The 27,483-nt window shown below is 46.0% G+C and overlaps 1 protein-coding gene across 1 annotated transcript in view; it reads left to right on the top strand.

The window, feature by feature from the left end:
* LOC138488167 (uroplakin-3b-like protein 1) overlaps positions 1-27,483 on the top strand; it is a 329,887-nt gene that overhangs the window by 175,849 nt on the left and 126,555 nt on the right. The window contains exon 2 of the mRNA XM_069614956.1: positions 7,006-7,161. Coding sequence (XP_069471057.1) covers positions 7,006-7,161 — 156 coding nt within the window. The remainder of the gene's footprint in view (positions 1-7,005; positions 7,162-27,483) is intronic.

A 27,483-nucleotide genomic window follows, 5' to 3' on the forward strand; every position in this document is an offset into this window, starting at 1 on the left:
CTGCAAACTAACAGGGTCTGTGAGAGACTCAACTGCTTGTTTAAAGAAAGAATAGCTAAATTGAAGCTTACCTTGAAGAAAGGATGATTGCATTGCCTACCACTGGCATTGTATGCATTGAGAAATCAACCAGGTTCAGACCACCATCTTGCTGCCCATGAACTAGTGACAGGGAGGCGAATGAGGACACCTCTCACACCTCCATCTAGAACTAGGAGTGTCATGACCCTTGCCCCTGGCCCTCACTGGCAAATCAGCCTTCCAGTTAGGGCCAAGTCAAAGGCCTTAAAACCTCAACCAAGACTCTCTTGGAGTCAGTCTCTCTTGGAGTAAGGCTCATAACCATCATAAAGACCAACATTAGAATGGGACTATTTACTTGGGACTATTTAACTCGGGGGGGTTCAGCCAACATGGAAGCACACACATAGCTCAGTTACAAGGAACTGAGCTATGCGGTCTAGTCTTTTGAGTGTGGCAGGCCTGGGACTACTTTTCCTGGCCTACTTTGGGTGTGGCAGGCCTGGGACTATTTTAACTGGACTACTTTACCTGAGACTATTTAAACCACACCCAAACAGCAGAACATGCTTTGCGTTATTCTGCTGTGGGCAGCATAACGCTCACCGTGTCCAGTTCTTTGATGCCAGCTTACCTGAAACCAAGGACCTGCAGACAGAGAAAGAACACTATGAAACTTACTTGGAACAGTATCCTGTCTTCAATCCTGAAGGTACGAACTCCATCATCCGGCACCGCATGCATCGTGGAATACCATAACCTAGAAAGAGGAGAAAGAAAGACAGCATTAGTAAGCGTTTACTCACGTTTCCTCCCGAATGAAGAAAGCCCCACAATTCTTACCTGGGTAGTCATCTCCTGGTCGGTATCATTGCTGGAATATTACGGTGCTCGGCGAGGAACATCGCAACCTGCAAGGAGAGAAAAGACACAAGTTAGCAATATAAAAGGCAAAACAGCGAAGCGCATTGCGCATTACTCACCGGACAGCATCACGCACACCGCGCTTTCGCCTACCGGCCCATGCTGATCTTCAAACTGCATGACAACACCAAAAAACCTTTCCATACCTAAAAGGAAAGAAGCAAGACATTATTATTCGAACTAAGAGGAAAGACTGTAAAGCAGCAAACCTACGGAGTCGCAGCAGGCCTAGATTCCCACAGGGGGGGTTGCACCAGTGAAGTAATTTGGTTGCTGCTCGCCCCCCACATCTACGCACCCCTGCCACGAGGAGCAGGACGGAGAATCCACCTTTGCAATATTAAGGTGAAGAGAAGGCCGAAGGGGGAGGAAGGAGTTGAGGCCAAGGGAGGTGGGAAAACATGAAGACAATCTGGTATTGAATCCAGCTCTCCTCTATTGCAGACCCATCTTTAACCAGAGGCCTTACCAAGGGACCGGGAGAGGGTTCGAGAGTGCAAATCATCCAACAAGGGCTGGGTGGTGCCCCCGTGAATACCAGGTAAGTGTACCAGAATGCAAAGCCTCAATAATATTATCCACCTGGACATCATGGAGACTTCAAAGACTGACCAGTTAGTTCAGTTGTTGGGACAATTAAGCGCCGAAGTCCATTCAGCCAAGCAAGAAACCAACACTCTTAGGAGGGATTTGATTGTTACTAAGGATCATACCAAAGAAATAAGTGTACAATTACTCCAATCACAGGCAGGACAGACCCCATTGCCTGGTAACATTCCGCCAGCACCTGTACCAACTTCTTCCACCAATCAAGTACAAATACCCCTTCCTGGGGCAGTTACTTTAGCTCCACCTGAACGATTTACAGGGGACCCCAAGAAGTACGCAACGTTCATGAACCAGTGTCGTCTTCATTTCCTTTGCAGACCTGGGGCTTTTCCTAACGACCAAGCGCGGGTTGCTTTTGTCTTGTCACATCTGAGTAGCAGTGCTGTGGATTGGTCGGTACCATTGGTAAATCAGGATAACCCGTTGTTACATGACTTTGGGGGTTTCCAGATGGAAATGGAAAAACTCTTTGCTCGTCATACCCAAGGCCAAGCATTAGACAACAAACTTTTGTCACTCCATCAAGGAAGTCAAGACTTGCTTACATATATAGCAACATTTAACAGGCTAGTCGTTGAAGCTGGTTGGCCTGAGGAAAAAAGGACCACACTATTTCATCGGGGTCTATGAGGGGAACTAAAGGATGTCCTTGCTCAAGTGTTTAAGCCACCTAAAAACTGTGGAGAATTCATCAACCTTATGGTGCAATTAGATCACAGATTACAAGACCGAAAAGCGGACCGGATAAGGTTAGACACTCGAGCTGTGTATGTCCGGTCAAAGGATAATGTTGGAAAACACGGTGGAACCCATGCAAATCGGAGGTGTACAGCCACCTTTAACTAAAACTGAAAGAGACAAGAGAAGGCAACAGCAATTATGCTTATTTTGCAGAAAATCAGGCCACTTACTCAAAGAATGTCCAGTGAAACCACCAAGGAGAACTGTTGGAGCCACAGAAAAGGAAGATAATAACAAGGAGTCGGAAAACTACCAAGCCTGGCAAGCGTAGAGGTTTGCTTGTCGAGCGAGAAGGATGAGCAACAGACCTCACACTTTGCATTACCAGTAATTTTGATCAATCACCAACAACCGTCTCGGATGCATGCTGTCGAAGCATGCATAGACAGTGGAGCAGTTGGGAATTATGAAGACCAAGATCTGGGAGCAGAGATGGGGCTTCCCTTATGCTCTAAGTCGACTACTGAAAAAGTTACTACTGTTGATGGGACAGAAATAGCTTCCGGACCTGTAACCCAATGTACAGCAGCACTAACCCTACTGTGCCAGGATGGACACCGAGAATCTATTGCATTCGATCTCATCAAAGCTCCTCAGTTTCGACTAATCTTAGGGATGCCATGTTTGGTAGCTTACAACCCTCTAATAGATTGGCGTGCCAAGAAGTTGGCCTTTTCCGAGGAATGTGCTCGCACCTGTTATTACCAAGAAAAGGGGAAAACAGACTTATGTACATCTGCTACTCCCAGTACGGCGGCGATTTGTACTAGGTGTGTCTAGTACTCTACCAAATGAATACCAAGATTTTCAAGACGTGTTCCAGAAAGAACAAGCCAATATTCTACCACCGCACAGGCCCTACGATTGTCAGATCGACCTCATACCTAGTGCGCAAATTCCCTGTAGTCGAACGAATCTATGCACTTACTGAACCAGAAAACCTCCATTTGAAATCTTATCTTGATCAGTACCTGGCAAATGGATTTATCCGCCCATCTAAATCACCGGCCGCCAGTCCCTTATTCTTCGTACCAAAGAAGGAAGGAGATTTGAGGACTTGCATCGACTATCGCGCATTAAACCAGATCACAGTAAAAAAACATTATCCACTGCCCCTTATTCCGAATTATTGGAACAAGTCAAAGACACCCAAATCTATACCTAACTGGACCTTAGGGGGGCGTACCATCTTGTTCGAGTGAAGAAACGAGACAAATGGAAAACTGCCTTTCGTACCAAATACGGCTTGTATGAATACCAGGTAATGCCTTTTGGACTTTGCAATACTCCTGCTGCATTCCAGTACTTTATGAATGATGTTTTGCAGGAGTTAATCGACATTTGCACCCTGGTTTACATTGATGACATCTTAGTCTATTGTGCTACAAAAGAAGACCATGTCCGCTCCGTCCATACTAAACTCTGCCAACATAAACTGTATGCTAAACTCGAAAAATGCTCTTTTCATGTCACCGAAGTGGAGTTCCTTGGTTTTATCCTCACACTAAAAGGTATCAGAATGGATAGGCACAAGGTAGATGCCATTCTTAACTGGCTGTCACCAACTTCATTGAAAGGAATCCAGAGTATGTTGGACTTTGCAAACTTTTAGCACCGATTCATCCCAGATTTTTCCCAGATAGTGCATCCAATTACATCACTATTGAGAAAAAACAATAAAAAGTTCCATTGGACCGAAGAAGCAGAGAAGGCCTTTCAAGAACTTAAGAAAAAATGCACTTCTGCTCCAGTTCTACGGCATCCTCTCCCAGACTTCCCTTATATAGTTGAAACAGATGCCTCTAGCATGGCTATGGGAGCTGTTCTCTCACAAATGGACCCAGGAACTGGCCAGTTACACCCTGTGGCCTTTTGGTCACGAAAATTCTCACCTCCCGAACTCAACTATGCTATCACAGACAAAGAACTCTTGGCTATAAAATCAGCTTTCAAGGCATGGCGACACTATCTCCTTAGTGCTAGACATACTGTCACGGTCATAACTGATCATCGAAACCTGCAATACCTAAAAACAGCAAAGGCTCAATCATCCCGTCAACTGCGGTGGGCTCTTTTCTTCGCTGAATATGACTATGTGATCACCTACCGGCCAGGAGTCTGAAACGGAAAGGCTGACGCCTTGTCCCGCATGTGTGTTGATGAAAAGGTATACATAACTCCAGATCCAGTAGCCATCATTCCAGAAGACAAACTCCTGGGTCTTACTACAACATTGACACAGGGTGAACTCCAAAACAAGATCCAACTCTTAATGGATCCCACTTTCTCACAAGAGTGGTGTACTCAAGGAGAATATTACACCATTAAAGACCAGTTACCATATTTTAGGAACCGTCTATACTTGCCAAGTAAAGAGTAACAAGAGCAGGTTATTTTGGGTTATCAAGACTCCCTGATTGAAGGTCATCCTGGAATTACCAAAACTCTAGCTAAAGTAAAACAAAACTATTGGTGGTCCACATGGCCTAAAGACATCATACAATTTATCCAATCTTGCGAAGTGTGTGCACAAATCAAGTCCCAAAAGCAGAAACCAGCTGATCTTCTCCAACCATTGGAAATTCCTCCCGCACCATCCCACTGTCCCTTGATTTCATTACAGATCTACCTCCCAGTCAAGGATTGAACACCATCTTAGTAGTTGTAGACCTGTTCTCTAAAATGGCACACTTTATTCCTTTTAAGGGCATTCCAAATGCATCCAATTTAGCAAATGTATTCCTTGAGGAAATCATACGGCTACATGGCTTTCCATCGGTCTTGATCTCAGATCGAGGTAGTCAGTTTGTATCCAACTTCTGGAGAAAATGCTGTTCAATGGCCCAAATTGACATTCGACTAGCCACAAGTCACCATCCTCAAACAGATGGCCAAATGGAATGAACAAACCAAACCCTCGAGCAATACTTACATTGCATGTTACATCAAGTGGAAAGAAATTGGAAGGACTTGTTATGGATAGCTGAATATGCCTATAATATTTCATTACACACCAGCACTGGACAAACCCCTTTCTACACTATGGGCCTCATCACGAGTTGGGCGGTAACGCCGGTGCTATTAGCGCTGCGCTAATAGCACTACCGCCAAACCCCCCGGCGCTATTAGCGCCGGATCCCGGGTTTGGCAGAAGGGTTATTGCCCATTCCCCATTGGGCCCATTCGGGAATTCCTCATTCCCCATTGGGCCCTAGGGGAAAATTTGTGCTATTACCGCCGGCGGATTTCCCGCCGGCGGTAATAGCGCTGAAAATCTGCAATTTCGCCACGGATTTCCCTCCAGCTCAGAGCTGGGGGGAAATCCGCCAAGGCCATGATCTGGCGGACCCTTAAATGCGGCGGTAATAGCGCTACCGCCACATTTAAGGGTTACCGCCAGACTCATGATAAGGCCCTATATATGATAGACATCCACATCTTTCAGAATTGGATCGCCCAACCCCTTTGGAAATGCCAGCGGTTAAAACCCTACATACGACAATTTCCCAGGCCTTCAAACAAGCAGCAGAACATTTAGTCCAAGCCAAGAAAAAATTAAAGAAATTTGCTAACCAACATCGTTGTAAATCCCCCGACAAGGTCTGGTTAGCATCAAAATATGTGCCCATAAAAGGGACTCAGACCTTTCGTCCCCGATATCTGGGACCTTATTCTATTGAATCCATAATAAATCCAGTGGCAGTTAAATTAGCCCTACCACCCACTATGAAGATTCATCCTGTGTTTCATGTATCACTCCTGAAACCGGTAGAACCCGGTACTCGGGTTACAACACCACCAAAACCAGTATTAGTTGACGGAAAACCAGAGTTTGAAGTAAAGGACATCCTAGACTCAAAATACACCAGATCCAAACTATACTGCTTAGTTGATTGGAAGGGATACGGCCCTCAAGACAGATCATGGGAACTTAGTGAATACATCCATGCACCTCGCTTAATTAAAAAGTTTTATCAGAATTACCCAGCCAAACCAGGACCAGGCAGAAGTGCCACCGTGAGAGGGGCCTTGGGGGGGGGGAGTGCTGTCATGACCCTTGCCCCTGGCCCTCACTGGCAAATCAGCCTTCCAGTAACCCCTGGAAATGCAGGGCAGCAAATGGTTAGTTTGACCAATGCTCATCGCTGAGTAATTATTTTGCATTTCATGTCTCACGCATTGTACCCTATTACTGGGTTGGTTTCTCTCTGTTAACATTGAATGCACTTATAAGCACCTATGCACTTGATAAGGGTAACAATGGGAATGAGGCACTTCTAGCAGTGAATGCATTTGTATGCATTTGTGCACCTTAGAAGGATAATATTGTGACTGAGCACCTTTGCTTCATCAGAATTCCAGACCACTTCAGTGGCATGCTCTGATGTATTGAAAGCACTTCTTGCACCTTGATAGACCTTACTATTGTTAGTCTACATCTATGCCAGTAGAATCTTAGAATATGTCTTTCACCATGCCTTGGAGCGTTGCCTAGTTACACATGTCATTTGTCTTTTACTATATTTATTGCTGTTGTTGGTGGTTTTAAATTTTTCTGTATTGTGTATTTTATGTATTGGTTTTTATGGCAATTACCGAAATGAAACACAAACGAACTAACAGAATTGTTATAACCATGTTTGTCCACCTTGGCTCCAATTGAGTCGCCCTGATTTACTGACTGGCATTTCTTTGCTTTTGCTTTACCAGTGACGCAGATCAAGTATAAACCTGAGATCACATCCCAGCCAATCGGAGGCAAGATCACCGGTTCCACGTTTTCCCTTGGGCTTCCAGTCTGCATCTTCATTCCACCAAATGTCAGTGGACAAGACATGGTGTGGCTGGTAGTTGGGAAAAGTAAAGGTACGTGTCATCAACGCAGCTCTTTGCAATCTCTTGCCTTTGCATGGTTCTGTTTACCCGCACATGTTAGCCACAACTTTGCAAGTCATCCTTGCTCAGTCAGATGTTATGAAGCCTTCAGCCAATTCTAAGCCTGGAAGCTCTGCCCTGTAGACAGACCCTATTAACCTTCATCTTAAGGCCATGGTAGAACAGCTTTCACCAGGGGGCATATGCTATAAAAGGAGGCATGCCATAGGTTATCTAACTAATGCCTTAACCAACCAATGTAAAGGAAATATGTACACTCCTATATACAATCCACCATAGACGAGTTGTCGTGGGTTGCGCCCAACAGCCTGAGAAGAGAAAAAGGAGAGGAAGTGCGTCCACTCTCTAATTGGGGCTGTGTTATAAGGTATCAGACTCCTTAACCCACTGTTTGAGCGGGGAGCACTAATTATCTGTGCTGTTTTTATACAGCGTAAAAGTCCCCAACACAAGCTTGTTATCTTCCATGGATTCTCATTAACTGGGTAGTCACTGAAATAAAATGTCCAGATATTGGGCAGAATAACGGATGCAAACACAGCACACTGGAGCGCATTTAGAGTGTAGTCAAAACTGCCATTAACCCACTGACATACACTTCCGCCATCCGCTGGTGGGGAATGGCATAGTACTGCTGTATTGTGACTTTTGCAGCTGTGTGGCGATATTGTGGACGTAAACAACAACGGCAGATCCATGTCCGACTGGCCTACATATCGACATGAAAGATGGAAATCTGGAACTCCGATGGAAGTGCCAGTGATTAGACAGCTGGCGGAAGTGACATCAACCTACTTTCGGCGTCGGTCAGATTGCTGGAAGAAGTGACAACAACCTCCTTCCAGTGGCGATCAGACCGCTCACGGAATAAACATCAGCCTCCTTCAAATGACAGTCAAACCACAGACGGAAAACACGCTGCATAAGTGCTGCTGTAGTAGGTCTCCAGCAAAGTCCCTGGAAAGGAGTGAAATAGGCCATAGAAACACTTTCGTACACATTAGTAAAACAGGTGCTAGGGCCCCTCGTTTCACTGAAACCACACAATGCCAGTGGAGGCACAACTCCTCGGTGCAGAGATGCATACCACAAGTGGCACTGAAAAGGGGGACATGTGGATGGCACTGGTCAGCGCAGTGAAGGCTGTGTCCACTGTGCCACGAGAAAAGGAAAACCTTTGTCAGAGGTGGAATGACCACAAGCATGACATTGGGGGGCTGGGGTGGGCGGGGGGCGGGGGGGGGGGTGATATCCAAGGCCTAGGAAGCCAAAGACAGCACTTGTGAGGGCGGGCACAGGACACAATATCATGGAATGGCTGGGAGCAGAAGGTGCTGCCACTGATTGAATTGGAAAGTGTGACAGGCCGAGAGGAGGGCCATGATATGGGTAAGTGGAGAATAACAAATCCTGGCTTACAAAAACAAAAAAAAATGTCATCAACTTGTGAACAGGATAAGGTTGGTGAAGTAAAATTGAACAATGCTCAGAATCGTATGGGCTGGTCGGAAAGAAATATAGAGGCCATCACTAAATACATGGGAGCTCTAGATGATGCCAATAAGAAATATACTTCTCAGAACCAAATTATTGACTGAATTAGTACTATCACAACTTATTTCCTAACCAGAAGCCTTGGAATGATAGCCAATATAGGGCATGACTATTCCGATCACTATGACAAACAACTTATTTTAAAAAAACATTGCATGAGGCAGAATATTAGAAAGATTAAATCTTGCGAAGGAAACTTGCGCCTCAAATATGAATTAATTAGGAAGGAAAAACAGTTATAGAAATTGGCTGAAATGGTATCCTCCCTCAAATCGTACTCAGGCTTGGGGGGCACTATATGAGATCATACGTAAACAAGATTCTACACAGATGTGGCACTTATTTAATAGTGTGAATAGGCAGACACACTTAATAAAAGTGAACCCTACTCCACCTAAAATTTGGGAAGCCTATCTGACAAATACATTTAGCGCTATAACATTAGGGACTTGGAACCCTCCCGTGAAATTAAATTTGACCTTTGAGAAAGAGGATTTGGTTAACATTATTAAGCAGCTTTAAAAACAACGAGAGCACTGGGGCCAGACGATATCTCTAACCTGGTAATGGTTGCCAATCCGGATGTCTGGACAAATATACTGTTTACTCTTTTTAAACAAAAGACCGATTCTGGTCATTTTCCCGATTTAAATAGGCACTAAAGAAACTCCTCTTCTGCTAAACCTTTCCCGTTTCTATCCTTGCCCATGATCTCTGTTCTTCATTGTATGTTCTAAATGTGTTGTCCTTGCACTCTTATGCCCATAGACCATGTCTATGCGCATTACAAATTAGATAAATAAATATTGGAAATCATCACATTTCAATCCTATTTTGAAGCATGGCAACATAGAGGATCCTTCCAACTATAGGATTTTATCCTTGTTGAATTGTCCCAGTAAAATGTTTGCCAAATGTGTATTATTGCTCATTGAGAAATGATATGTGATAACCACATTTTTAAGCTTTTCCGAACAGGTTTCAGGAAGGGCCTCTCAGCCGACTATAATGTGTTTATTCTAAATTGTCTTATTAAGCAAGCCCAAATCAAAGGAGCACCAACCTTGTACATACTGTTTGTGGATTTTGTTTCCGCTTTCGACACAGTAGATCGCTAGCTATTATGGAGTGAATTGAAAACTCTTGAAATGCCAAAGGACTTACTCAAAGTATGCCAGCTATTGCATGAAGATAACAGCGCTTGTGTAAAGCTGAATAGTGCAGGTGAATTGTCCGCCCCTATCACCATCGCAAAGGGCTTAAAGCAGAGGCGCATTCTCGCCCCCGTATTATTTTATTTGTTTATGTCCGATATTGGTGTGTCATTATTAAATACTCATAATTTTCCTCCTTGGGCAATATTAAAATTGCATACCTTGTATATGCGGATGGTTTGGCGATATTTGACACCAGTTTCGTTGGCCTATGCAGAATTGCCAATAGTTTAATTCTAAGGGCTTTGGCAAAGTGAAAAAGGACAAGGTGAGACTTGATCCAATTGGTGGTAGTATGTATAGGGTATATTCCTACTCCTACTTGGATTACAAGGTCGAATCTCACCCGAAGGAGTTATCAGCCTTAAAGAACTTGCTCCAAAGCAATAGGCATATTTCTTTCAATAGTAGAAAATGTGTGAAGAATAACGCAGGCTTTAGTTTAATTGGTACAGTGACACTCTGCCGACAGAAACTAGTCACCAGCATTGCCTATGCTTTGGAATGTTCCTATTCAAAGGTGGATCATTGGGCGAGTACCATGGAAGGATGTCTTTGGCGTTACATTCTTGGTCTTTCTAATGCTAGCCCAATGCAAGCAATTCGTGTTCAGCTTGGCCTTACCTCTCTAGGCACCATTATTCATGTGAATAAAGGGAAACTATCCATTAAAATAATGTGTGATGACTCACGATCAGTTTGATATATGCTGAGAGAGAAAATGTTAAGGGGTGGGTGTAGCGCCATGAATGGGTTTAGAAAGTGCAACAAAATTGTTCATGTGATAGCTCGGTCTGTGATTGGTCAGACGGTCAAGACCCCTTGTTAGTGTGATTCAAAGAGAAAGAGTTGGAATGGGACTTCGCTCAGAACCATGATTATATCGGGAGGTTAATTTCGCTTCACAATTATTGTAAACTCTTTTTTTCCCTTATTGGGAAGCTCAAAGATACATTTATCAGTTTCCCTTCCCCTTGGCCAGACGCATTTCTATGCAGATGTGACTAATCACCCTGCCAGTAATGGCTGTTAAGGGGGCTTGGATGAGTAGCCTGAAGGAGAAGCGCGTCTGTCGCCTCTGTAGAATACCGGGTACAACTGAGTGCTTGAGACGTGTTTTAATTCTATGCAAATCCGTGATCAATCAAGTGAAATACTGCATACATTTTGTTCAAGATTTATCTGATATACAGGCCAAGGGATTGTGGCTAAATGGCCTCGCAGGCTGTGGTTTGACCAGGGATATTTTGTTAATGTCTCGCAAGTTTTTATAATGAAAGTAAACGGTTTGGATATAAATTGTAATTAATTTGGTATTATCAATTTTAGTATGAGCTGCTAAAGGTGAGGATCTGAAGTATGAATTTATTGGCAAAGTGCTTAATATTGTTTCATTAACTGTTAGAGATCACTTGCATGTATTCAAACAGATGATTTTATAATGTATTTCTTGTTTTATTTTTTTGATACATTTGTGAAGTTCAAATAGAACTAAAACACACACAAAATGAAAAAAATAAGCATTTGGTCTTCTACAGTGGTGATCTATTCTTAATCATGGCCATCCTGCAAGTTTAGCACTGGCAGTTGTGAGAGTCATCAATTATATTTTTTCCAATGTTTACACGACCGATTCAATGAATGTTAGGATGTTTTGATTTTAACATTGATCATTTACCGGTCGAATAATGATTATGAACAATTAAAGTGTTAAAAGGTTATTGTAGGAGAACGATTGTCCTGTACCAGCTGTTATTAAGGGAAACACTAAAATGTTTATTGATTTATTGTATTACCCGGATGTTTGATCTCATGGTCACAGGTTCAAATCCGGGCAGGTCCACTCAGCCCTTCATCCTTCTAAGGTCAATAAAATGAGTACCATTAAGTTGGGTAACAATAAACATCTCTTATTAGCACCAAGATGCCCATTCGGGGGTGAACGCGTGTTTTACAAATACACCTGTTATGAATTATGTGATATAATTGAATTGTGGTTGTAATGTATCACATGATGTGGTTGTAAGAAAAGGTTTGTAAATTCAAGCCAATGCTTAATTAAAAAAGAAAATGCACATTGGCAAACATATATAGGTGAATGTCAACCAACCCCCCCTTACAATCACTCCTCTTCTTGCAACATCCATTAGACATACACATACATGTACATTGCAACAAAGATGCAAACATACCGCCTGAGCATATGCTTTACCCCATGTGGTGAACACATCACAGCAGTCCAGCGGGCATTAAGCTGCATGTGCCAAACAGCAGAGAAAGAGTGGCAAGACGCAGCATGTTGCAACAGCAAGACAGATCACAAGCATCTCAGGAGAGAAATCACAAAGACCAGTGACAGCAGTCCAGACCCACCGGTCACTGCCACAGCCACAGTGCATTCTGGTAGCAGTACTACGTCCTCCAGGCCAACCCCAGCAGCCTAAACCCACAGAGGTGCCACCTGATGAACTTGTGAGCCAAGAGGCCATGCAGGAGGGAGAGGATGAAGACCTGTATGGAGCATTTCAAGAAAATTCATATGACGAGGCAGACAGTTGGCCCACCACTCCACCTCAGACGTCTACCTCACAGCACACACTTACTGCACAAGACTATGTCGAGATACAGGATCAGGCAGCCCTGTTAATTGCAGGTCAACATGACCATGCCCATGACACCAGATGGCAGTCTGATGCAGCAGAACAACAGCTGCACATACAGGAGAGGGTCCTGCAACAGCTTGAGCAGCACAACCACCTTTTCACATGCCAGAATGAGATCCAGGCATCACTGAAGGAATACCTGAATATGCACACCTCAGCCATCATGGGGGGGGGGGGCACATGAAAAGACAAGGATGAACCAATTACAGTGCACAAAAAGTAGATGGAGACTGCAGCAAAGCAATGCTGAACTAGCAAGATCAAAAAAAGGATTCACCAAAACTGTGGCAGCTATTGGCATCCTGCAGTGTGAAATGCATCTCAATATACTTCACTATACAGAGGCCACCAACATGGTGTAGGAGCATCTGAGAAATGTGCTTGACTGAGAGGACCAATCACTGCAACAGACCCCTTCTACAGCTGCAGGAGGCATAATTGTTCTCATCTCAACTGTCCACTATGACATTCCCGGACTCAAGTCCACCCTGCACACACAGTCGCTCTACTCCCACATCACCATTGGAGGGTGCACCAGACGACCAGGAACCACCTTCAAAGAAAATACATAGGAGGTGAATGACAATAGCATGCTGCACAAGTGTGCCTTGTGGAAAACACAGGTACGCATATTTGAGGGATCATGTGTGCTGCATGGACCCATAGCCCCAGTTGGGCCTGATTGACATGAGGTAGGATGTGGCACGTGCAGCAACGTAGGTGGTGTGCCATTGACGTCACCATATTATATTCTATGTAAGTAGGTGTCACTCATGGAGAGAAATATGTGAGTTTCAGAGCTAAGTTGTGATATCATGTCCACTGATCGTCCGGATATGTGGCTCCCAATGGACACATGACTTTTATTTATGTACACATTACTATCTGCAGGGCAGGCGCCGTGGGAGGGGATGGCAATGGGCACACATGATTGGTGGAAGTGAGACCCTGCATATGCTGCGCCATTCCGCCCCATCCAGTTATGGATGAATGTGAAGCATTTGTGAGATTGAAAAGTCCCAGCTGTTCTTTGTGACTATACTAACCTTTTGAAGTAATCACATCAGTTCCTGTCGCATGGCTCTGTATTCGACCTGGTGTGTTGGTCAACCCCCCCCCCTCTGCTGGGTCTTCTCTGCATAGGTTTCATTCTCACTGTCTACATCCTCTGGCAAAGGCACACCCTTACATATTGCAATGTTGTGTAGGATGTGGCACACCCGGATGCTGCTGCACACCTTTCCAGGGGCATACATGAGTGTGTCTCTGGTACAGTGCAGGCGGACTGCATACGCACGTTCTATCACATTGTGTGTCCTCGTGGGTGCTCTATTGCCGCCTAGGTCTGCTGCTGGTTGTGGATTTCGCACAGGTGTCAGGAGCCAAGATCTGCATGGATAGGCAGCATCACCTGTGGGAAAATAGAAACACGCATTTGCATGGTCATGTTCGAATTTGGGCGTGCTCATAGGCAGTACAGCAATGCTTTCAACAGTTAACAATCAGCCATGCCCTCCTGTGGTCATCCTGCACATCAATCGTGACACACTACTGTTCTGCATTAGGGCATCATTATGAGGTGGGCATTATCCCGGCGGTATTACTGCTGGGATACCCCCCAGGCAAATGGCACTACTGCCAACTGATCCTGTGTCATTACTGCCGGATCACAGGTTCGACGGTAGCACTAACTTCCCATTCCCCATTGGGTCCATTGGACCCATGGGGCATTGTCGGTACAATTACTGTGTGCTAATACCACTGGTGGTAATTGTGCAGAAAATGAGAATTTTCTCAGAGTCTTTACCCCCAGCTCAAAGCGGGGGTAATGCTGCCAGACTTGTGATAGGGCCATCCCTTAAATGCAGTGGTAATACTGTTACAGCCACATTTAAGGGCTACCAGTACCACCCAACTCGTGGTAAGGCCCTTTGTCTGGACGTTGATACTATGGAAAACAATTTGATTCTCCTTTACTAGCTCCAGACTGTGTTTGCCTGTGTTCGCCAGTCCACCTCTCTTATTACTCCTTTACCAATGCTTATGTCTGCTTCACGTCGACCACAATTTGTATATCGTCCATATCTGTCACTTTAACTCTATCCTGGTAACTCGCATCTAGGTGTTTTTGCTTTTTTTGCTGTATGTTGAAACCTAGGCTTTTTTCATAAATCCAGGATTCTCGCATCTAGGTGTTTTTGCTTTTTCTTCTGTATGTTGAAACATAGGCTTTTCCATGTATCCTGGGCACTTGAACCTTGATGGTTGAATTTCTGTTGTTTAAGTTGGCTTTGTGCTTCTCCCTCACCTGCTCTCAGGCCTCCCTTGCCTTCCTTCTCCCCTTCCCTCCTACTCTCTTCTTCTCTCCCACATCACTTGGTGAGGTCTCTGGACAGATCTGCTCTGCGAGAGTCTCAACCAAACAGGTGTTCCCCTGCTCATCTGAACTGTCAAGGACAACATTGCCTCCACTTCTCAAGCCTTTGCAGATTCTGGGATCACTCCTTGCCACTGGCTCCATCCCGCTTCTCTCCTAGCACTCCCTTTTGCACCCTATCCTCATTAGTGCAAGTGAACTTGTTTCACTTGCACTTAATATACCCTTATCCTCCCTCTCCCTGAATATTACCCTTCCTCCGTCTTGCACTTCTCCTCCTCCACCTCGCCCCTCGCCCCTCTTCTTCCCTGTTCATCCCAACCTTCACTTCCCTCCTCCTCTCATTTCTGTTATTGCACTTGCACACTCCAAATTGTCTCACGACCTAGTAGGAATGCTTTAGTTTTGTTTTCTTCCCTGTTCATCCCCTCATACACTTCTTCATCTTTCCCTTCTCCCCTCTCTCCTCTTTCTGTTACTGCGCTTGCACGCTCCGAATTGTCTCATGACTTAATATGAATGTCATTTTTTGTGTGCATTTCCCCCAGCCCCAACATTCACCTCCCTTCCCCCACCCTTAACCTGCATTGTTATGGCACTTGCACAATCAAAATGTTTCAAGACCTAGTAGGAACATTGTTGTTTTTGTTTTTCTCCCGGTACCTCTCCCTCTCTTGTCTTAATGTGCCTTGAAACACCATTTGGCTGTATAGGCGCATTATATTTACCCAATAAATTAATACATGTGTTCACGTGCGCCTGAGGCTATGAAGGCAACATGTGTTCCATCAATTAAACCTACTGCATTGAGTAGGCCAGCAACACTGTAAAATTACTTCTTAATGATGTTGATGGTGGGGGCATCAGTTGGGAATATGATATTCTCCCCCACACATGAGATGGTAGCATCCAGCATCTGCCCCACAGAGGTCTGGAAGGATTCACTAGCAAAGAAATGCAAGTCACACATCACCTTCAGAACTGGTGGAATGGATGTGACAATGCTGATATTTGCCTGTAGTTTGGCTGCTATCCGATCTGTCATGTCCATGATTGTCCTTTGCTCAAGTCTGTAGATGCTGAGTATGTGCTCTGCTGAAATCACCTGGAGACATTCCCTTGGTAGACGGATATGTGGTCTTCGCCGCCACCAGTAATGTACTCTGTAGGATGCACAATGTTGGATGTCAATTTCCAATGATCAGTGTGCATGTTTTTGTGCAGTGCATAGTTTTTATACACACCCATTTGTTACATGCCCCTGGGTAGTACATAATGCTGACCATGCAGTCATTGGTGCAGGACATGGAGGGGCGTATTGTTGGTGACATGTTCTACCTGCCCTGCTAGGTTGGATGCTGTATGCCTGTATTATAGGGCGGCGGTCGCCACCCTATAGTTAAGGTGCGTCAGACTCCGATAGGGAAACCGAAAAAAAATGTCAGGAAATAGATGCTAAACAAATTCACACAGTTGAACCCACGTCTACCAAATTTTGCATGGAATTCCCCCTTTGTCTGGGGAAAGATTGCAGTCTGTTTGGATGCAAAAATCTTATATGCAAAACAAAAAAAAAGTGTGTGTGTATGTTTGTCCGGCTGTACAAATCCACACAGTTGAATCCACTGCTACCAAATCTTGCATGGATTACTCATTTGTCTGGGGAAAGATTGCAGTCTATGTTTGGATTAAAAAAATGTACTCCGTAGACACCCTAATTTACTGATGCTCACCCTGATTCACTACAGTACGTACTAGAAGTAGGAAGAATTTGGAAAAGTGTCTGAAGCAAAATGTTCGATATGTTGGTTATTCCTTTAAAATGTATTACTACTGTATACAGTTCGAAACTGTTTATTAACGCAGTTTTAAAGGGAATACAAAAAATATCATTTCAAATGTATTTTTATCACGCCACTCCAAATATGAGAAATGGCAAGGTTACAATGTACTTGTTCATTCACAAGAAGAGCACCCAATCAATCTTTCTTGGACATTTTCAAAGAATTTGCTGAAGCCATTGAGTGACTGAAACATGCTGCACATAAAACGAACATCGCTTGGAAAAGCTCCATCTGATGCAAAGCGAAAATCAATATCAAGAGCTTCTGAAACACAACAACAAACAGCAGCACAACTTGCCGACCAGAGGACAAGAGTAACTTCCTCCAGTGCAAATGAGATGCCAGAGCAAACTGAAGCAAGACTTGCTGACATGAGGACAAGAGCAACATCCTCTAGCTCTAGGGTACATGAGATACCACTCGATCAGGATACGGTCAATGCCGGGTACCCCAGCTAGTTGCAAATAAAAATAAGCCATCCAGGTAATTTGCAGCAGCATTAACATCATTATCATTGGAAAGTAGGATACAAAAAGAAGAAAAAAAGGAAGACGCGTATATAAAATACATAAAATTCATAAATCTAACATTTAATAAAAATGTAAGCCACAAATCCAATTCAAATAAACCACTGAGAGATTTAAGACAACAAGTAGAGCATTGCTAGCAGCCTTGCAAATTAAACTCAACATCCTCATATCTTGTTTGGAAATCTCAGTCTTTGCATCCAGGCCCTATGGATATCTCAAGCTGTTGCATATACAACACAGGAATTTTGTGATTGGCCCATATACAGTACCGCCACATCCACATGGTGGATCCCGACTGCATCTAGGATGTGTCTCAGGTACCTGCGCCTAAGATTAAAAGTTTTATGACAGGTGAATAATAAAATGTGTCAAGGTTTATCTTGCTACCTCACACAATGGGCATACTGCTGTCCCTGAATCCTTCCAAAAATGTGTGAAGGTAGCAATCAGTGAAAATGCCCAATAAAAAACTTAGATATAGGGATCTCTCATATGCAGAAAAATCAAGATACGACTTAGGGCCAGCAAACAATCTTAGCTCATTTTGGGACTAAATTCAGTGTCATTGCTTGTACCACAAGTTGGTCCCATGCCCTTTCATTTTATGTCTGTATTAATGCTTCTAACCACAGCTCTTGAATGTCCCATGGGGTCATCCGAGATATATCTTAGGTTCAATACACTAACAATATGCTTTACATGGCTAACCCACTTGGAACTACTACCACCATCCATACTCATAAGATTGAGTAAAGCATCACAATATTGTTCCAAGTCTTCTTGCCTCCATAATCGTAGCCAGTACATGACAGAATTATATGCCACCTGGCACCCACAATCATTTTATCAAATTCAAGATACATCATCGGCGATGGAGCGTTTTGGGGTAGTAATACACATTTCTTGAGGAACTTCCATTCACAAGCATTCAACTTCTCAATATTGGCACACCCGCAAATCTCCAAACCATATATTGCTGCTTGGACAGACTGTTTTTGATAAAAGTCCGAGGCAGGGGAGACTGCACCACTACCACGTCTTGTGAAGAATAAATAATAGCTCCGTTATATATTTCCATGATGGAGTTGGACTTGTCCAACTGAGAGGTCCCGCCTCCAGACTCATGAAACCTGACTCTGACTGCAAGGTAATGAAAATATTTGACCTCCTCCAGTGGTACATTATTTACTTTGAGTATCATAGATCGATGTTTTGAGAAGTGTGGCTTGAAAACCATCATTATAGTTTTACCTATATTCAAGTCCAAATGAAAATCTTTGCATCTGGAAAAAAAAAACTGGTAATGGCCTATCCAGGCCTGAGGGGGTTGTTGCCAGAATTACTGCGTCGTCAGCATAAAAAAGTGCTGGATACTTTCAAATGCCATCTTGGGGCAGTTCTGGCACTCCTTCATCAGGGCATCAATGATCTCCTGATTATAGATGTTAAAAAGTAGGGATGCCAGGACACACCCTGTCTTACACCCCTTCTGACATCAAATCGACGTGTCTATTCACCCCCCCAAGCCACGACCCTGGCGGAAATCGAAAAACGATGGCGGAAATGCAATACCGCCATCGAATAGCGCTCGGTGCGACTATGACCCGTCACCGCAAAGTACGATGCCATTAGCGACACCGTAGTGAACGCCAACGCTAACTGCACCAAGTACGCGCGCGCGCGTCATGCCAAACCGTAAATACCACCATGGCGCAAGGGTACGCGAATTCCGACCCTAGCGGACATGTACCTAACGCCATCAAGCACGGCGGAAAGTACCATTCCGCCATGGTGAGAAGTACGGCATCGCGAATCAACCGTAAACGGCCCCACTGAGTGCCTGTACACCGCTCCCTGGCCACATAGTACAACTCCCCGTAGGTGCAACGAAGTCACAATGCAACCAGTGAAATGTACAAGTCACCCATGCATGCCAACGAACAAAAGAATCTCAAGAGGGGCCAATGGGAGCTGCAGGGCACAGATGGCACGAATACAGAAGCCATTCCAATGGACATGACCTCAGTCCCCCACCAAGAAACGCACGCAAACACAGGCACCTGTGACCAGCAATATTCCGAAAATCACATCATTCCACCAGTCCACCTGGCTGACCGGCATCTGTTACACAAAACCTAATCCCCCGCCCCTGAGCATGACATCATTCAAACAGTCATATTGGCAGCCCTCATCCCTGACCTCACTGGGCTTCGTAGGCAAACGCGCCCAGCACAGTACCACGCAACTATACTCCGAAGCTGGAACCCAATGCAGATCTCCTCACAATACATCGCACCCCAAATAGGAATATGCCACATCACTTGCAAAGAAGAACGCTACACGGCCCATATCAGAATAGAAATTTAATGCACAACAAATTCACCAAGCCCATACAGCCATTAGGCCATGAACTCCAAAACACATTTCACCATTGTGGGCTGCATCCGCAAGAAATGACCAGCTATCCTTGTGTGACGCCCTGTTCCTTCATGGTACACAGGGGCTACATTCTCGTACGAAAAGGCAACATGGAAGCGCCTAGAACCGCAGGGCCGTCCCAATAGGGAGGCACTAGTCCAGCTGAAAGGCCGAAATGTTGCTCCGAGCCACTAGTACTGCGTAAGGGCATGTGGCCCATTGGCGATCGTCCCATAAGATCGTAATGCTGCTCCACTGATTAACACGAAGCAGCAGGTGTCGGGAGTAAAAGCCATCTGCAGGAGTGGCATACAGATGGCAGTGGCAAAAGGGGAGGAGATACCTGTCAACCAAAAGAAAAGAAAAAGAATAGAATGGCCATCAGAACTACATTCGAACAACTCACTTCAATGATCACACTAAATCCACAGCCATATGCATGCTAGCCCACTCCAAAGGATCATCACCACCCCAAAACCACTTGCGACTCATAACTATCTATATCGAGGTGAAAACACCATCACAAACGAGTGTACCTGTGCATGCGTCTGTGAAAACAGAATCCATCAGATGGGATTGGTAACGTGCATGGACACAAGTGTCTGAAGGCGCGTCGAGACAGGGAGGGCTCAACAAGGCCAGACAGACGATGGTCCCACTATGGCAGCCCTGCATCACATAGCGCAGGGGAGGCGGACAGATTCCAAGAAGCCCTGTACATGGCAAACACTGTATCAAATCATCTGTCCATGCATCCATTCATCATTCCCTCATCCCGTAATGATAACGCCTGTTTCCATACTCACATAACATGTGAGAATTCCATTGAGTCTGTGCGTTATGCAGCCTGCAAAATCCACTGTGCCCCAGCCCGTAATTCCAGTGTTGTGAAGTAACATGTATTTGGGAACGTCCGGCCTCATCGTCCACTTCGCTATTGCGCATCCCAAACTATTCATATCAATCATTGCATCCTCGCCATGGCCCCTGTCCCAAGGACATTGAACAATAGAACGTTATATTTGCAGTCAGACCTGTGGGCATCTCCTCGCCGCTAGCTGAAGACCGAAAGCGCCGCCCTTCGAATTCCTCATTTGCAACATCACGTCGAAAAGGCATCTGTGGCCGCTTGAAATCACAAATTAATCCATCTAGTGCGGCTGTGTGTGAAAATGGCAACTGCCTTCACTCACAAATGGGACGCCCCGCCCGTCGTTGAAACTCGGTACAGTGATGCATGAGGGTCCACCGTTACTAGAGTACTACGTTCCACTGACCCTTCACAAGTCTGTTCGCGACTGAAAAGATTGTATGTGAAACAATGGGACCATAGCCGAATGAACATATCAACCAATGTTACACGGCCATCGGGTACAAATACATGATTGTAATAGCAAGATGCCATTCCTCGAATTGCAGCGTTGTGTGCGGGACGTGCTCGGCCAAAGGGGAGAGCAGCTTGCACAGGTGGAATGAATCACCACAGGTGGAGGCCATACAGCCTGAAAACACATAAATTGCACACCCAGTCTCCTCCCACAACCACACCCACTCCGAAATGCTACCGGCAGGACTCGCGATGTTGGCCCTGGGGGACCTGATAGCACAGCAAGTACTCCAACTCCAAGAAGAAGACGAACACCAACTACAACCGGCCGCACGGAGGAGACGCAGGAGGAGGAGGAGGGCAAGGCAGGGCCAGCAAGGGCCGCCAGCACAGCCACTTCCACCACGCAGGCAGCCCGCAATCCCACGCCTCCGAGCACATCCGTTCAACCTCACTGATGAGCAGATCCACACCCTCTACCGTTTGGACCGGGACACCATAGCCGCCATTGTGGACATGACACAGGCTGACCTTGTCAGCATGATAGATAGCCCAACCGCCATCCCACCCCTACTGAAGGTGGTGTCTGTACTCCACTTCCTGGCCACAGGCACCTACCAGCACACAGTCGGACAGTTGCATGGCATTTCTCAGCCACTGTTCTCAAGGACACTATTGCAAGTGCTCGATGCCCTCCTGCAGCACGCAGACGACTACATCTCTCTACCACGCTCGGAGCAGGAAATTACCAACACAAAAGTGGGATTCCATGCACTTGCCGGCATACCGGGTTGCCTTGGTGCCATCGACTGCACCCATGTGGATTTGGTCGTCCCACATGCCATGGAGGCCCAGTACCGCAACGGGCCGCACTTTGCGACACGCAGGGTACAGATCCTGGCTACTCGGTGAGTCTCATTTCATGCATGATGATGTGGGGTATGTGATGCGGCAATGACCTGGCAGGAAGGGGGGGGGTGCGTACGTAGCAATGGCATTCCACATAATTCGTTTATCGTCCACATACAGGTGATGCCGGATATCCACTGAAGAGATGGCTCCTCACACCAGTCCGGAACCCACGGGACCAGCATGAGGAGGACTACAACCATGCCCACTCACGTACCCGTGTAGTCATTGAACAGGCATTCGGCCTACTGAAGACACGTTTCCGGTGCCTCAGCAGGTCTGGCGGGGCACTCCTGTACCGCCATGAGAAGGTTGCAAAGATGGTGATGGCATGTGTCATGCTACACAACATGTGCGTACGTAGAAATGTGCCCATGCCCCCTGACGCAGAACTGCAAGCACCTGAAGATGGTCATGATGAGGGTGGGGATGTGGCAGCACCTCAAGGAGTCCGCGAGGCACAGGAGGGCCGTGACATTCGTCAGCATCTCATTGATGCATGCTTCTAGCACTCACGCCTGGTGGCTGATACATGGACACGGGACTCGTGGCACTGTGTGTGTCTGGTACATGCACAATATGGACTGTACGCCTATGATGGCCTAGTACACAAAGATCATTGTCCACACATCTCATTGGTTGATCGTGCATTGTTTATGGCATATGTGATATCATGTTGAACACCCTATCGACCCGCCACCCAAGTGAGCCCAACACACCCCCTCCACCCTCCTACCTCCCCCCCGAACACCAGTGTCCAAAGATGCTCATTGTCAGTGGGCAGTCGCTATTGCAAGCCCCCTCTGCGGGTATCAGGGGCACCCCTGCCTGTGGAGCGCAGGTTCCTCCCAGATCTACGTTGGGGGCTGCCCTGGACGGAACTTGCAACGGATGATGTCTCTGCCTGCTCACGTCCATGCATGTCCCTAAGGGTTTGTGAGAGCTCAGTGAGCACACGGCGCACTGCTGCAAGTTCGGCACATACGTCTTTGGACGTCCCATGCAGTTCCCCCCTCAGGCTCTCGGTGCTACTCTCCATTTGTACTCTCAGGCACTCGGTGCTACTCTCCATTTGTGCCCTTAGTGTCTCTGTACTTCTCTCCATTTCTGCCCTAAGTGTCTCAGTTGATGTTTCTATGTCTGCCTTAGTGCCCCCACATTCATCGGCATGGTCCTTGAGGAGCGTGGCCAGTTGCTGCTGTTGCACGATTAACTGGTCGAGGGACTGTTGCCTCTGCTGGGCCATGGCCATTTGCGGTGGTGTCACAGAGTGGCTGTTCGCCTCATGTTGCCCTGCCACAGGGCTTGTGGGGGATGGCCAGTCGTCGTCTTGTGGGTGCCCCTGCGTGGTATCCTCATGGTGTACGGGATGGAACAGACAGGGGGATTGGGACAGGTCATGGATGGATCTGACTTCGACATCCCCGTCTTCTGTGTCGGAGCATGCTGCCATTAATGGGGTGTCACCTATGGTGCTGCTGCCACCAGAGGCAGTGCCTTCTGTGGCATCCATTGGGGGGACCTTTGGTGGTGGTGTTGTGGGCATGCTGGCTGCTGGGGTGCCTGTTGATGTTCCCTCCTCTGTGCTGCCACTTGATTTGTGCTGCTGCTGTGTCTTGATGCGTGCAGCTGAGGTGGAGTGTCTTTGGCCGTCGGTCTTGGCCCTCTTTGCAGGTGTGCTGGTAGGGGTGTCCTGAAGCTCGTCGTTTGGATCGGACCCTGTGGTGGAGTAAAGGAGGGCGAGCGTTATTAATGGGTCTGTGGGAATTGGAATGGCAATGTATCACATGCATTGGGGTGGTACCTGAGGGTGATTTGGGTCAGGGCCTTGGAGGTGCTTTCATTTGTGTGTGGAGTGAGGGTGCAGTTGTTTGGCAGCCTGCAGTTAGGGTGTGCCTGCTGCACGTGTAGTGGGTGTTTTTGGGGTTTTTAATTATTTATGTATTTATTGTGAGTTTTAAAGTGCGCTATCAGGCCAATGTGTGTGGACGTTCTCCTGGCCATGTGTTGCTGTTGCGCTATGTGGACACATGTGATTCACATGATTGGACATTGTGGATTTGGCATGGTTTTATTTGGGCCACCTACCTGATTCTCCGGATGTCTGCACTCCTTTCTCCATCCCTCCGACTCCCTCTATGCTCTCCATTCCAATGGTGGAGGCACAGATTTCTTCCCAGGGGGTCAACTTGATGGGTGATTCCGATCCTCCCCCGGTGGCTGTGGCAATGTTGCGGTTGGCAGAAAGTATGCTACGGACGCGTATCCGCAGGTCGTCCCATCGCTTTCTGCATTGCTGTGGGTTGCGGGGTGCGGTCCCCACCGCACTTACCCGCTGTGCCACCAGGGCCCATATGGCCTTCTTGTTCGCAAGTGCCGTCCTGGTCATTTGCGTGGAGAAGACGGCGGCGGCGGCATTCTCCGGGAGGGTCTCTGTAAGCACGGTGAGTTTCTCACGGGAGAAGTGGACCTGCCGCTTGCGGTCGCACGCTTTCTTCGCTACTTTTCCCATTTTTCTTGGTTTCACTAGGGTGGATGACGGGTTGGGATGTGTCTCAGGGTAGTGTTTTTAGTGGTTGTGTGGATTTTGTGGTTTTATAGGTGTACGGCGTGTTGTTTCCCGTTCCGGGCCCATGTTTTTACTTCCGTTTCCGTATATTTACGGTCACCGTACTTTCCGGTTGGCGCTCACTGCGGTGTCCGCTAAGATGGGTGGCGGTATTGCACCTAGGGCGCCGTACGGCGGCGGTGTGGGCCGTTTTGGGGTCATTTCCGCCATCGCGGACTTTGCACTTCCGCCATGCCGTGGTGCTCGTGCCCGATGGGTCGGAATGGGCCGCACTTTGCTCCATCGTGCAATGGCGGAAACGCTATTTACGCTGTGGCGGTCCGGTCAGTCACTTTCCGCCAGGGTCGTAATGAGGGCCACTGTCATTACACGGATGGCGGTAGGGATTTACCGGTACCGGTAAAATACCGGTACCGGTAAATCCTTACCGCCTTACTACGAGGTCCCTTTGCGGGTTGGGGGATTTAACGCCTGCTTTTTGCAGGCGTTAAAATCCAACCCGCTAAGGGACCTCGGAGCTAATTACGGCACCGCAAAATTGCGGTGCCGTAATTAGCGCCTTCCCCATTCCCATAGAGCCCTATGGGGCAGAAATGGGAATGGGGAAGGGCAATGGTGGAAGGGGGATTTACCGCCCCTCCAACCTTGGAATGGGGCGGTAAATCCCCTTTCCGCCTAGGCGGTGCCGGTATTTTACCGGCATGAGCCATGGCGCTAATAGCGCCATGGCTCACCGCCTACCGTGTAATGAGGCCCTGTGTCTTTATTTTCAGAGTATAATGATGATAAAATCAAGATCAACTCTGAGTAGACTTTACGGGTTCGGGGGATTCTCCATAAGGCAGCCCTGGAAACTGAATCAAAAGCAGTCTTTGGATCCAGGAATACAACATAAAGTTTCTGGTGTCCAGTTATTTTTTCTAATACAAAAGTTTCCAAAGGCAAACTTTCCATTTTTTTTTCGAAATGCCATTCTTTCGAATGACAATTTCTCTGAAAAAAATGTGAAAGTTTGCCTTTCGAAACTTGGGTTAGGGTTAGGGTTGGGGCTTGGGTTAGGGTTGGGGGTAGGAGGGTGGCGTGGGGGACCTGGGGGGAACCCCCCCAATATACAGTAAAAGCTTGAAACGTTAAATGGAGCTGTCCAGTGCTGAAATTACAGCACTGGACAGGTCCATGTAACGTTTCAAAGTAAAAAAAAAAACCATTTAAATGCCAATATGCACAAAAACTTTGCAACGTTACATGGAGCTGTCCAGTGCTGAAATTACACTGGACAGCTCCATCTAACGTTTCAATGTTACCAAAAAAAAACGCATTGAAATGCTACTTTTAACATGTAAAAGTGCATTTCAATTGAAACCAATCCATGACAATCCATGTCTATTGTCGACGGATTGGTTTCGAAAGAAATGCACTTTGCATGTTAAACATAGCATGTCACAGCTTTTGTTTTCGAAACTTTTGTTTCAAAACTTTTGTTTTTCTATTCTTTTGATTGGAAACTATGACTATGAACCAAAGTTTCTTTCTCTCCAATACACTGTATTTCTGTCTCAGTAGAAAGAGTAGAAACACTAATCCACTGTGCCCCTATTTTGCCTAAATCCCACCTGATGGTTTCTTATTACATTATTTCCTGCAGATGCCTAAGAACGGCTTTTCCAAAGACCTTCCCCACTCCATCTAAAAGGTAAATAGGGCAATAGTTTCCCGGCCAATCTCTTCCTCCCTTTTTATATATTGGAATAATCACGGCTTGTCGCCATGAAGAGGGAATCATACCCAAACATATGATGGCATTAAGAACCTTACATAGGACCGGTGCCCATACAGCCTCTTCGTACTTATAGAGGTCAATGAGAACTAAATCAGGGCCTGCAGCCTTACCACATCTCAGAGACCTTAGGGCATCGTTACCTCCTTCACTGTTAAACATAAGTTACCTCGAACCAGGGTCTTTCCCAAATCCATGGGATTCCACTCCAGATCTATATTTTCCTTGAAGCTATAAAGGTTGGTGCTACAACATCTGGTCCCCATTCAACTTTGTCCACTAGCATTTTTCAAAAGAGTGTATGTTCCCCTTGTTCAAGAGCATTTTGCAAAGCAGACCACTTATCTCTGACAACTTCTCTTTTTTTCTATGACACCAATCTCTTATATTCAGATCTCAAATAACGCCAATTGGTTTTGTCCAACCCTAAATTCGATCTGACCCAACAGTTTTATTTTTTGCCTTGAAACACTCGCTGTCATACCATCTGGCTTTAGTGAGGGTCCTCCTCCTGACCATTGATGTAGGTTATTTAGGTGAAGGAACCAGATTGGCCTTAAGGTTCTCAAAGTCACTCAGTATATGATAATCGGTACTCTCATTGCTACTGATGGTTGACAGATTGTCCAGGATTGAGGAATAAATTATGGGTTTGAAATCATGATCAATTATTCCCACCCATTTTACTGATTTACAGGCATGGCCCTAAATGCTAATCAATTGATTCAATTATTCATTGGCCCATTGCCTTCATCATTTACCTCCCATTTTACCAAAATGCTTACGGTCAGGGGATAGTGGTCACTCTCCATTCTCTCACATATCTCAAAGTCACCCACACTTGCCCACTCATTTCCTGAAATTACGATAGGATTATCAAGGAGGATCCATTGGGGCCAATGAAAGATTTTTGGGCCGACTGGTCTTTGGAAAATCGGCTGTTACATGCTCTCAATAAAGTCCTAGCCACATCCAAAGCTAAACGGTCTGTCCTCGTAGGGTGGGGAGCATTCACTGCCGGGATATCCCAAGCCAATTCTTGATCTTCCCATAATCCCAACAGATCATTCAAGGGCTCAATTAGCATATTTAGATCTCCTGCCGCTACAA

This window comes from Ambystoma mexicanum, chromosome 9, assembly GCF_040938575.1.
Source record: "Ambystoma mexicanum isolate Mex_15411 chromosome 9, UKY_AmexF1_1, whole genome shotgun sequence".
Taxonomy (NCBI): Eukaryota; Metazoa; Chordata; class Amphibia; order Caudata; family Ambystomatidae; genus Ambystoma; species Ambystoma mexicanum.